General features: G+C 37.2%; 1 protein-coding gene across 6 annotated transcripts in view; it reads right to left on the bottom strand.

Moving 5' to 3' along the window:
- The window catches only part of MAPK8 (mitogen-activated protein kinase 8), a gene marked incomplete at its 3' end in the record, with an annotated part of 42,519 nt that extends 33,828 nt beyond the window's left edge, over positions 1-8,691 (bottom strand). For all 6 annotated transcript variants that reach the window (XM_080694073.1, XM_080694076.1, XM_080694074.1 and 3 more), the window contains exons 1-4: positions 8,456-8,691; positions 4,387-4,516; positions 256-314; positions 15-153 (exon numbers count right to left, since the gene is read on the bottom strand). In XM_080694073.1, the coding sequence (XP_080550199.1) occupies positions 15-153; positions 256-314; positions 4,387-4,516; positions 8,456-8,577 (450 nt within the window). In that variant the 5' untranslated portion in view covers positions 8,578-8,691. The remainder of the gene's footprint in view (positions 1-14; positions 154-255; positions 315-4,386; positions 4,517-8,455) is intronic.
- Between the last annotated feature and the right edge of the window lie 4,910 nt (positions 8,692-13,601).

The raw sequence follows: 13,601 nt of genomic DNA, 5'->3' as shown, positions 1-13,601 counted from the left end.
TTTTTCTTACTAACCCGATGAATGATTCCGGCAGAGTGAAGGTGCTTGATTCCACACAGCATCTGATAGAGAAGGTAGGACATTCTTTCATGATCTAGTTCCATCTGAATCACTTGGCAGAGGTTTGCATCCATGAGCTCCATGACTATGTAACTTCATGGGTGGAAAAGATGAGAGCTGAAGTGTACAGCAACAAGCCAAGACAGATGTACTAACAAAGCTTTGAACTGATAAAATTTTAATTACCACACTTACACATCTTGAAATTCTTCTAGGGATTTCTGTGGTGTGAAAACATTCAAAAGGCCAATTATCTATGGTAAAAGCAAAGAGGAACACAAATTAGAAATTACTTAATACTTCATTTGGGAAGTCCCAATACATGGGTTAAAAAAAATCCACCATAATTTTAAAATCATCAGGTGATGTATTAAGCTCAAAAAATCTCTTAATTTATAATATTACAATATTAATTTGTATATTAAAGCTTTATAGCAAGGACTTGGCGAAGAGGAAGGAATGATAAGGAAGATCTTTAGGGCAGTGAACACACTCTGAATAATATAAAGATAGACATATATCACTATACATTTGCTAAAACCCATAAACATACCATACCAAAAATGAACCCTAGGAGATAAAGATGGCTCAGCTTGTCAAGCAAGCATGAGACTCTGGGTTCAATTCCAGGATTGCAAACAAACAAGAAAGCCACAGTGAAAACCCTAAAATAAAGTACAGACTGTGGGTATATGATGTTTAATGAAGGTTCATTGATTATAACAAATGTATCACTTTGATTAGGGACGCTGATTTGGGGGATGCTGTATATGTGTAGGTATGGGGACAGGGGATATATAAAAATGTTGTGCCTTCCTCCCAAATTTGCTACGAACTTAAAACTACAACAGTCTTAAAAAACAAAAACCTTATCAACTGTTTCACATAACTAACTTCATTTGTGAATATTCTATCAAGTTTTTATATTACACAAACATCTATCTATATAATTTGTCAGCAAATCTTAAATATATTCTATTACGCTCACCTTCCTCCCACCTCATTTTTTTCTTTTGATATACTCGGGATTGAATCCAGGGCCTCGTACATGCTAGGCAAGTACTCAACCTCTGAGCTGCATCCCCAGCCCTTTTCATTTTGATATAAGGTCTGGCTAAGATGTTCAGGCTGGCCTTAAATTTGCAATCCCCCTGCCTCAACCTCTCACATACCTGGGATTATAGGCATGTGCCACTGCTCTCAGCTTCTACTAGCTTTTATCCAACTCAATATTTCTGTATAATCCCAGTCTGAGCTCTCCTCCCCTGGTCCTCACTTTCACCTCCCAGTACTAGAAACTGAACTCAGGGGCACTAGTCTCAACTTTTGATCCTCCTGTCTCAGTCTCCCAAGTACCAGGATTACAGGTATGTGCTACTATGCCCAGTTTTGCTTAATTCTCCAAAACTGAAAAAAAAAAAAAAAAAAAAAGGATGGATGAAAGTAAGCCATTATCAAACTGTAACAAGAATCATTTCTTAGTCAAAGTGAGTTAAATAATGAATGATTTCTAAATAGGGTGTGTGTGTGTGTGTGTGTGTGTGTGTGTGTGTGTGTGTGTGTGTGTGTGTTTTAGGGGAACTAAGGATTTAAACCCAGGATGTTCTACCACTGAGCTACATCCCTATTCCTCTTTTGTTTTTCTCTGAAACAGGGTCTCACTATGCTCTGGCTTCAAACCTATGATCTTCCTTCCAAAAAAATTTAGTGTCTATAGTAAAGAGGTGACATGCCTCAGGTCCTATCAGAGGATTCAATCAGACATACTATATACTATGTAATAGGTGACTACCAAAGAACATTCAGAGATAACAGACCAAGTTAAGAAGAAACTCAAAATCATCCTTGAAAAGAACAGAAAAAAACTCACAGAAATATTTAGAGCAATAAAGAGATTATCTATGTAGAATATCAAAGTATTTAAGAGATAAGACATTACAAAAACATTCATTGGGCTGAGCATAGTGGTGCAAGCTTGTAATCCTAGTACTTAAGAGACTGAGACGGGTTCACAGCCAGCCTGAGCTACTTAGTGAGGCCCTCTACAACTTAGTAGGACCCTGTTTCCAAATAAAGAGTTAAAAAAAAAAAATAGGGCTGGGACTATAGCTCAGAGATTAACAGCATTTTACTGGGTTCATACATCAGTTAAAAAAAAAATCATCAGAGAGCTGAAAGTACAGTTGCCATTTCTGGTTGTAATTAGTTTTATACTTACTAACTGAACAAAGTATTAAGCACCTGGTCTATGTCATACTGCTAGAGGGCTAATCATGAGAAGCCCAGGTCTCACATCCTCCACTTACAGAGGGACCCTCTTTTCTTTGCAGTCACCCATGTTTGGGAAGAAGGAGTAGCAAGATTCCTCTTCAAAGAAAAAAATGAGGCAGTGCCACCACAGCCCTTGTCATGAAACAGTCCACAAGTGACAAGGGCACAAGCATCTCTACGCAGGGCCAAGAGACCCCAGCCAAACTCTGATTATCAATATGGCTCTCATCTGAAGTAAAAATGGCTACCACAATTTCTTCCCTGCCAATAACTACCTTTAAACCTCTATCTCTAGGCCTCTTTTATACCATTCTTCCTCTCTAGGAGGCTCCTTTCTATAATAATCCAGTTTTAACCCCATCTTTAAGTCAGCCCAAATCTACACTCCAACACTTTTTGAGGTCATTAAAGCTCACAGGAATCTCTTTCTTGGGATCTTAGTACTTACTGTCTATCCACCATCACTTCACAGTTAAATTACACTGCTTTGTGATGTTTGATATTTAACTCTTTATGTATCTGTGTTGCCTTCCAAACAACATTGTATACTTCCCAAATAAAGTGCTTAATTCTTAACACCCATGCAGTACTTCTCTCCATGACAAATGTGTAACTCCAGTACATAGGCTGGCACAGTGTATGGGGAATGTGGGAAATGCATTATCTGCCAGCAGAAGGTGTTGAACCTATTATATTTTATGAACTCCTTTGGATAAATTCCACAAAATGTCTCCAGCCAGATGCCTTCAGTCAAGTACTTCATAGAAAGTCCCTTGTGTAATACTTTCCTAGTTTGTTTCATCTGAGCTTGGAATGATCCCTCCATTAAAGTAATCATAACATGCCAAATGTGGTGGCACACACTTGTAATCCCAGCATTTGGGAGGTTAAGACAGGAGGACTATGATTTGTGGCCAGCCTCAGCTGATTAGTGAGGCCCTTTGCAACTCAGTGAGACCTTGTTTCAAAATAAAGAATAAAAAAATAGGGCTGGGGGTATAGCTCAGGGGTAGAACATCCCCAAGGTTCCATCCCCAGTACCTAAAAAAAAAAACCCTAAAAATAAAAAAAAAAAAACAATCATAATATATCAGTACACAATGTAAGCTTTGAAAAGTATAACTATTGCTGGGCTGGTGCTGCATGCTTGTAATCCCAGCATTCAAGAGGCTAAGACCAGAAGACTGCAGTTTGCAGACAGCCTCAGCTTCTTAGTGAGGCCCTTTGCAACTCAATGAGACTCTGTTTCAAAATAAAGAATAAAAAATAGAGCTGGGAGTGTAGCTCAAGGTAGAATGCCCTGGGTTCCATTCCCAATACCAAAAAAAAAAAAATTAACTATTTACTTTTAAAATAAGTAAAAATTATATGTTTAAGTCTTTATAATCATTAAAAAATATAATAAGAAATGTTTTCTTGCCTGGCACAGTGGGGAACACCTATAATCCTAGCTTCTCAAGAGGTTGAGGCAGGAGGATCCCAAGTTTGAGTCCAACCTCAATCACTTAGTGAGATCCTGCCTCAAAACAAAAAATACTAAGGACTAGGAATATAGCTCAGTAGTAGAGCACCCCTATATACTCAGTACTATGAGGGAAAAAAAGTTTTCCTAATTCTCTATGTATTTTTAAAAAGTTTCTGCTAAACTGCTTTATCACTGGCTATCTTCAACACAGTGATCAGTGAGTAGTGATTATTTATATCACTTAAAGAGGTGGAATTGTGGTGTAGAGAAGTGATTTGCATTTTATATCCCATATATTTACATAAAGTTCCAGTGTCAAAATAAAATGCAAACAATTTCATCTCTGTGTTAAGGATACAGCTCTCTGAAACGCCAGCAGTGAACATTGAAATGGAGAACAAAAAGCAAAATAAATAAAGCTTGAAGTTTTCGAAATTTCAGAAGACATTTTTCTTTTGGTATCCCTTAATAATGTTGAGGAAAATATTCACATTGTGAACTTAAAGCTCCTAATATTTAAAAGTCTTTGACATTCATGTATTCAAGAGTCAATCTGGTTTCATCTATACTTAAGAAATGTATTCACTTACATTTTTGTGATTAACACACTTCATAAGAACTAGCTCTCTGTAGGCCCGCTTAGCATGTGTTTGATTCTGAAATGGCCGGCTTAGCTTCTTGATGGCAACATTTCGTTCAAGAATGGCATCATATGCTGCACTGTAATAAATTCAGAACAACAACAACAAAAAAAAGTAAGCAAAAATCTATATAACTGAACTTATGAAACTCTTGTGAAGTTCCTCACTTTATCCAAAGACAAATGCAGCTGAATCACTCTCCAGTCTTTGATGCTCAACTTGTGTTGTCTATGCTGATATCAGCATATTCCAACAGTGCAGAGCATCTACTTCTTAAAATGCTAATGCATCTAAAGAGACAACGGGTTGTGAAGAGAGAAACGCTGCTTGTTCGCTGTTGACCTCCAAGATCCACCCAGCACATGGTGGCACAAATAGTTCATAAGCATTTAGGTCTGCTCAAAAGGAGACTCCTTCACCCTGCACTTACATCAAGGAAAGGCAGCATAAATATGTGGTCATAAATCCTATTAAAAATATTTCCTGAAGAATTCTATATAAATACACTGCACCCATCCTTTTGGAACAAGAAAATGAATACAGAATGAAGAAGGTATACAGAAGTGTGTGTGTGTGTGTGTGTGTGTGTGTGTGTGTGTGTGCGTGCACGCGTGCGCGTGTGTATTCTTTATACACACACATACACTTAAGTGAGTATATATATGATTTTAGATATATATTAAGAATATTAAGTAAATATTAAGTAAATACATAATTATTTTATAATTTTAAGAAAAGAAAGCCCTGGAAATTTTGTTTCAGAGTAAGAACTAAAAAAAAAAAAAAAAAACCAAGGTGTTCAAAATCAGGGCATTCATAAATATGAATGCTATATTTGACGCAGCTTCTGAATATAGGATTCATATTTATGAACACTCTGACTTTTTAGTTCCTACTCTGAAAAAAATTATAAATATTATAATCCTTACTTTATTTTTATTTATTTATTTGTGATGCTAGGGATGGAACCCAGGGGCATTCCTCTGAGCTACACCCTAGCCCTATTTTTTATTTTGAAATAGGGTTTCCCTATTTCAAATTGCAAAGGGCCTCACTAAGTAGTAACTGAGGCTGTCCTTGAACCACGATCCTCTTGTTTCAACCTCCCAAATGCTAGGATTACAAGCATGTGCCACCATCCCTGGCTATAATCCTTACTTTAAAATGCCACATTTACAGATACGTGCTGCCTAAATTAAAAAAAAAAAAAAAACATACATCAGAGGTCACACAAAATTATTAGAAATTTTGACTACCTTCATATAAGGTATGATATATATATTTTATACTTTTTTATTTTTGGAAACAGGGTCTCTTAACCCAGCGCGGCTGGCTTCGAACCTGCGCAATCCACCTGTCTCTGCCTCCCAGGCGCGGGGAATTACAAGCGTGTGCCACCACGCCTGGCTTGGTATGTTTTATTTTTAACCACTAAATTCATTCATGTTAGTTGACTGAAAGTCAAAAGGAATAGTTATTTTCTTTTTGCAGCACTGAGGACAGAACCCAAGGGCTATACATCCAGCTTTATTGTTTATTCTTTATCTTGAAACAGGGTCTCATTAAGTTGCAGAGGGCCTAAGTACTTGAGGCTGGCTGTGAACCTGTGATTCTCCTGTCTTAGCCTCCCAAGTATTGGGAGGGATTTCAGGCATGTGCTACCACACCCCACCCAAGGTAATGTTTCAAGCTATAAGTTTGAAAGTATCTGAGTTGATTCCACTAGTTAATTTTAAAGGATATTAGATTTCTAATTTTTGATTCTTAATATGAATAAAAAACACCTGGGGATTCATAGGCTCCAATACAGACCCAGTGAATCTTATCTATACTCGGGGTCCAAAATAATCTTTGATTTTCAAATTAAGCTATTCAGCTGATTCTAAGTAATGCAACAATGAGTTTTGAAAATCTTATGTACAATATTTGGCCATTTTATAAAATGTTATGAAATTTATTACTTTTAAGTGAAAATTTGAAGATACTTTTTTTTTTTGCGGGTCTGGGGATGAAACGCAGGGCCATTCTACTTCCGAGCTATGCTCACTGCCCTATTTTTTATTCTTTATTTTGAAACAGGGTCTCACTAAGTTGCAAAGAGCCTCACTAAGTAGCTGAGGCTGCCCAGGAACTGCAATCCTCCGGTCTCAGCCTCCTGATGCTGGGATTACAAGCATGTGCCACCATGCCTGGCTAAGAAGATACTTATTCATTAGAAAAGGGGCCAGCTAAGAAGATGTAAAAGTCTTTTCCAAAACAATTTTTTGTTTTTTAATTCTGGTATACAAAGTATACTTACCTAAGAATAAGCACAGAGAACAATAAGCACCATTAAGTATTTTACAAATAATATTCACAACAACTCTGTGCATTAGATAGGAAGTGTAAATTTGCTAAGAATCACAATGGTAATAAATTACAAACCTAGAATTTGGATGAAGAACTGGCTTTCAAAATCCTAATATTGACTATATCATATTTTCTTTAAATTCAATTTGTTTGTAAAGTATGATTAAAATGATAGCTAACCAATACAGTTTATAAATGGCCCCAATTTCCCTAACTTTTAATATTATAAATTACTTTCGAATACAGAAGAGAATAAACATCAGTGGTTCGTTACACAAATCTGTTAGATCTTAACATCTTACCATAATTGCTCTGAATTTTTCAAAACTAAATGACTTATAGGTAAAGCCTTCTTCCTCTTTATTCTCAGAAGTAAGCAAAACCCTTAGTTTGGGGTTAATGCATGTTTTTATCTTTTTTACATGATTGAATCCATAAATATACAGCATTATTTTATTTATTTTAAACTACAGATAAACGGCACAATGATATGTTTATTCTGCATTTGCTTTTAAACACAACTCTTCACTTCTGGTGTTATCCTTGTTGATACACTGAGCTCCAGTTCATTTTAAATGTTTTAATGGTATTTTACTATATGACTATATCACAATGTTTTATTTTCCTACTGACAGACTTGATGCTGCTCCCCATTTCTGATATTGAAATGATGCTGTAAAGAATTACATATGTATGCCTCTCTGTGTACCTGTGCAAGAGTTTTTCTAGAAGCCAGCAAAAGTGCTGGGTCATAAAAAAAACCCTTGATTTTAAAAATAGATTTCAAAACATATTTGGTTCAAGAAGAGTTAATAGAGATATAATTATGTTTGAGGGTGGCTTAGAAGTCCCAAGAACACTGGCTTATTATGCTAACTTAGTGATTTTGAATCATTAGTTGAACTATTCCAAGGAGTGTTCTGCCTTTCAGTTTATAAGAAATTATGCTGATCTATAAAGCCTGGGCCTTGTATAGAAATTAGCTTATAAATCAATTTTAAAGATACAGATGAGTGCTGAAACACATACAGTGAGATGGTATTAGATGACTTAATTCCCCAGTGTAAAATAAGATTTCTGAAATTTCAGAGTTTCATTATAGTGTGAAAGTGATGATTAAGTGAGGCTTCTTATTAAATAATTAGCTATAGGGATAGATGTATATAAGGAATTAATAAGCATGCTACTTATTATTTTCTTGTGTATGGGGGGTACTGGAGATTGAACCCAGGAGCATTTTATCACTGAGCTACACCCCCCACCCCTTTTCAATTTTTGTTTTGAACAGGTCTTACTAGGTTGCTGAGAGTCTTGCTACATTCCTGAGGCTGGCCTTGAATTTGTAATCCTCCTGTCTCAGAGGATTATAAGCATGCCCACCACACCTGGCCCCACTTATTATTTTCTGATACAGATATCTGTCTCTATATGGCTATGCCCAAATATTTAATCATAGTTTAAACTTAAAGAGCAGTGCTGGTTTATGAAGCTGTCTTATGAGTAAGAATAAAAGACCCTTAATCCTTAAGACAACTTACCATATTATACCTTTCATTTAGTTTTTATTTCTTGAGGCAAGTTAATTACTTACCAAAGTATCTATATTATGAGAGGAAAAAAGTTACATAATAGCATGACTCTGTACTTGATTTTTGAGGTAAAAACTTACCATACTATTCCTTGAGCTCCTGAGCCTATAGGTTTTAAATTCTGGTATCGTTTTAGGACTGTGAATGTAGAATCTCCAATTTCTACACTATAAAAATTGTTGTCCCGCTTGCTTCTGCTCATGATGGCAAGCAATTAATTTAATGGCTTCATCCAAAAATTCACCAATAGGCTGCAAAATGAAACAAAATGTGATGTTAACAAAGTGAACTTATTTAATCTTAAAATTCTAATCCTTACTCTCTATTGACTGATATTAACACAGATTGCTAGATTGTGTTCAAAGAGCTGCTTTATATATATAAAAAAAAAAAAATTGCAGGGTGTGGTGGCGCACTCTTTTGTAATCCCAGTACTTGAGAGGCTGAAACAGGAGGATCCAGGTTCATGGCCAGCCTCAGCTACTTAGTGAGGCACTCTGCAACTTAGTGAGACCCTGTTTCAAAATAAAGAGTAAAAAATAGAGCTGGGGGTGTAGTTTGGAGATAGAATGCCCCTGGGTTCCACCCCCAGTACTGCCAACACACACACACACACACACACACACACACACACGCAAACCCCCCACAAGGCCTTGATTAGCATATGTCATACTTAAGTTAATGACTGATATTTTTATTAAAAAAAGAAACATGTATTAGGATGAACAGTTTTTCTCATCAATAAGTCACTGATAAGAATGCACACTTACTGAAAGACTAACAAAAGAAAGCAATTATAATTAAACAAGTTCTAAAAATCACCCTCAGAAGTTTAAATTTTTTTTGTGTGTGTGGTACTTGGGCAGAACCCAGGGGCTTTCTACCTCCAGGCTATACTCCCACACCTATTTTATATTTTATTTGGAAACAGGGTCTCACTAGGTTGCTGAGAGCCTCACTAAGTAGCTGAGGCTGGCTTTGAACCTGTGCGATCCTCCTGTCTCGGCCTCTAAAGCGCAGAGATTACAAGCGTGCACCACCACGCCTGGAAGAAGTTTAAATTTTAAAACCAGTCACTTTTATGTGTTAATATATTAAAAAGTACTGAAACTTCAATTTTGGTGATAAAGTGATAAATTTTCACTTGAAGAATAATTGACAGTCTTATTTGGTGTCAGGTAGAAGATCAGGCTAGTAAACTGGTTATATTGTGTCACATCTGCCTAACACACAAATTCTGCCACTGCTTCCTATCCCCTAATCCCAGGAGAAATGTCCTGGTGTAATGCATATTGCCAAGGCCATAATGGATGAAAAAAGGAGAAGCATGGCAGAATACATAAACTGGAGAACAAAGATGCTGCACTTGCATGCTAGTGCACAAAACAATGCTGATCTAATGCGTTTGTGGCATTCAAAGCTCTATTCAAGATTTGACAAGTTCTTTACCATCTGCCAAAAAGTCAAGGCTGTCTTTTTTTTTTTTTAACACATTTGAGTACTGGATTTGACAAATCTATTATCTCCCTATCCTTACTAGATGAAAGCTGTCTATTCCAAATACACACACAGGATGTTGCGGCACACATCTGTAGTCCCAGCAATCGAGAGGCTGAGGTGGGAGGGTCCCTTAAGCCCAGGAGTTTGAGACGAGGCTGGGCAACAGAGCAAGATTCCATCTCAAAAAACACAACACAATACATTCAAGACAACTCTAACCCACCACCCACCAACCCAATAAATAATGAATTCTTTTGTTAGAATATAACTCAACAACAATTATTTAGTTAGATCTAAATAATTACTGTGTGTGGTGTTATTTGCAGAAAAATGGATGGAACTAGAGAATGTTACGCTAAGTGAGATCAGCCAGCCTCAGAAAGTTAGAGGTCATATGTTTTCTCTCATATGTGGAAGCTTGAGAGAAAATAGGAAACAAAAAGAGGAACTTTAGTCAATTGAGGAGAGAAACCAGAATAGTGGACTGGGGTTGGGAGAGAAGATTCAGAGGGGAAAATGAGGCTTGAGGAAGGAAACAGTTCAAATAGGTTATGCCCATATATGAAGGTACCACTAAACATGTATGGGGAGGAAGAAAGGGAGAATAGGAAGGGATATGTAGGGAAATCACTTGAGTGATGTGTGCATTATGTATCACTTTGAACCCCACTATACAGTGCACCAATAAAAGTATATAAAAAAGAATATGTGTGTGGGGGGGTGTGGGTGTGTGTGTGCGCACGCGTTTGAGATGATACTATGAACAAAAAATCCTGTTAGGACTTATAATGCAAAGAATTACTGAACAAATATCAAGTGCCTACCACAGGCCAGGCACATGTGCTATGTCCTGTAGCCAGGTCACACACTATGGTAATGAGGTAAATTCCAACAGAGTGTGATGGAAGGCACTCAAGTTGCTGAGAGCAAATGAATGCCTTGACCAGATTCCTGGTATGTGGTTATTATCCTGCAAGAGAAAGAGGGAGCAAAAGTGGAAAAGGGAAACTAAACTAGAGGGCCTACTTTATAATAATCTAGTTGAAAGGAATAGGATTAATGAGAATTCTTAGGTGTAATGGAGCTAAAAATAAATAACTAGACTAAGGAATTCAAAAGCGTTTTGTTGTTTTGGTACTCAAGATTGAACCTGGGGACTACCCTGGGGCTATTATACTCACAGGCTCAGCCTCCCAAGTACTGAGATCACAGGCATGCACCACTATATCCAACTCAGTGTTAAGTTTTTAAATAAGTATAATGAAAACCATTAAAGAATTAGAACTTGATAAATTAAAGAAAGTTCCAGAGAAACACTTCTAAAATCAGTAACTGAACTAGTAGAACAATACTCCAGCAAGGACTGTCTAAAATGGTATAAACTTGAAGTGGTTACACCTTTCTTTACACCTTTCATTTTGGATACTCAGCTGTGCTCACAGAATGATCAAATATGGGTATTGGTTATTTTAACCAATCTCTTTGCCACCCTTAATTTGAATTTCACTTGCCTACCAGAGTAGGGAAAGAGAAGTAGGAAGAGGAAGAAAGGAAAACACTAGGTGCCAGGCCCTCTGTGAACCATTCAACCCACTGATCCTGAAAACTGGGCCCATCCAGGGACAGTAAGAACGATCTCTGGTACTCTGCAGGTATGTTCAGATGAGTAGCACAAAGTGGAAGCTGTTTTCACCTCTGGAATGTTAAACAGGTTTCTACTCTAGCAGTTAAACTCCCTGCAAAACAGATTTCCTAAGCCTACTTGGAAGAGTGGCCTCTCTTGAAGATCAGGAAAGGAGTATTCTATGGTGTTTCACAGGAGTTGAATTACTGTTGCCAAAGCAATTAACAAACAGCTGCATTTCAGTTTCTCAAACAGCTGAAAATCAAAGAAAAAGTTCAGTAGATCCAGGAACCTGGGGCAGGTTTCCCTTTCTGCTTAAAGAGGAACTGCAAGAAAAAGTTTCTCTTTATTCTCAGAAACCAGCTCAGCCACAGTAGTGGGATCCATGGTGCTCACAGTATTAAGAAAGTCATGGCAGGCAGCTGAACAGGGATAGTCACAACTCCCAAGGAGCAATAAAGCAGCCACCAATGGGTTTCAAGGTTAGGCAGACAACTTCAGCCATCCATGCCCAACTATGACAGAGTTCTCTACTCACTTACATCCAGGCACGCAATACTTACTAGAGCACTTGACTCAGGTACTATGTATGAATAAGCATCTAGCAAAAAGAATTTGCAGATAGGGCAAGACAAGAGACCTTAAGCTGGTAAAATTACCTGTCTAATTGTAACCAAAACTGTGAACAAAGGATCCTATTTTCAGGCTACATCCCCAGTCATTTGTCTTAGTACCTTCATTTACTTATTTATTTAGTGGATTCTTGACTTTTTTTCTTACATATATATGAAGTCTTATTTCTTCTAATTTAGATAGTTACGAATTCCTTTTCTCGCCCCCACTTGCACTAGCTATAAATTACCCTACAATTCCCACTACAAGTGGTGAAAACATTCTCTAAAACACACACACACACACACACACACACACACACACACACACCCCTCATTCTCTTGTTCCTGATCTCAGAGAGAAAGCATTCAGCATTCATGGCTAAGCATGATGTACACTATAAAATTTGATCAACTGAGCAAGGTGTGGTGGCACACATTTGTAATCCCAGCATTCAGGAGGCCGAGACTGGAGGATCGCAGTTCACAGACAGCCTCAGCTACTTGGGGAGGCCCTTTGCAACTCAGCAAGACCCTGTTTCAAAAATAAAAAGATTAAAAAAATTAGGGCTGGGGGTGTAGCTTGGAGGTACAATGCCCCAGTACCTCAAAAACAAATTGACTATACTTTAACAGTGTAAGAAAGTTCCCTTCCAATCCTAGTTTACTGAGTTTTTTTAAAATATTAAATTCTGTCGATTTTCTGAATCTATTAAGATAATATGGCTTTTCTTTTTTATTTAGATCATATGATAGATTACACTGAATGATTTTCAAATGTTAATCTAATCTTATATTCCTGTTATGAGTCCCACTTGGCCACAAAATATAATGCTTTTTATACATACTGATTCATCTGGGTAAAATTCCATTGAAGGCTTATTTATTTATTTATTTATGTAATTTATTTATTTATTTGGTACTGGGGCTGGAACCCAGGGGCATTCTATCTCTGAGCTATACCCCCAGCCCTATTTTTTATTCTTTATTATGAAACAGGGTCTCACTGAGTTACAAAGGGCCTCACTAAGTAGCTGAGGCTGTCTGCAAACCAGGATACTCTGGTCTCCGTCTCCTAGATGCTGGGATTACAAACATGTGCCACCATGCCCAGCCCAATTTATTTTTAATGGGTAAAACTGGTTTGTAATTTTCTTTCATATTACGACCTTATAAAGTGAATTGGAAAGTGTTCCCTCTGTTTTTACTTTCTGAAAATCTTGTACAGAACACAGAACTATTATTTTAAAATGTTTTAGAAAATACCAAGGGTGCTCTCCAACTGAACTACATTCTCTGTCCATTTATTTTAATTATTTTATTTTTGGTACTGGGGATTGAACGCAGGGGTGTTCTACTTCTGAGTTACACCCGCAGCCCTATTCATTCATTGATTCATTGATTCATTGATTCTTTGGTGGTACTCGGGGTGGAACCCAGAGGTTTTCTACCTCTGGGCTATACTCCCAGATCTATTTTTTTATACTTTAT

Source organism: Muscardinus avellanarius, assembly GCF_963383645.1.
Source record: "Muscardinus avellanarius genome assembly, chromosome: 4".
NCBI lineage: Eukaryota > Metazoa > Chordata > Mammalia > Rodentia > Gliridae > Muscardinus > Muscardinus avellanarius.
Note: the sequence above shows the minus strand (reverse complement) of the source record. Positions and strands in the feature narration are given on the sequence as shown.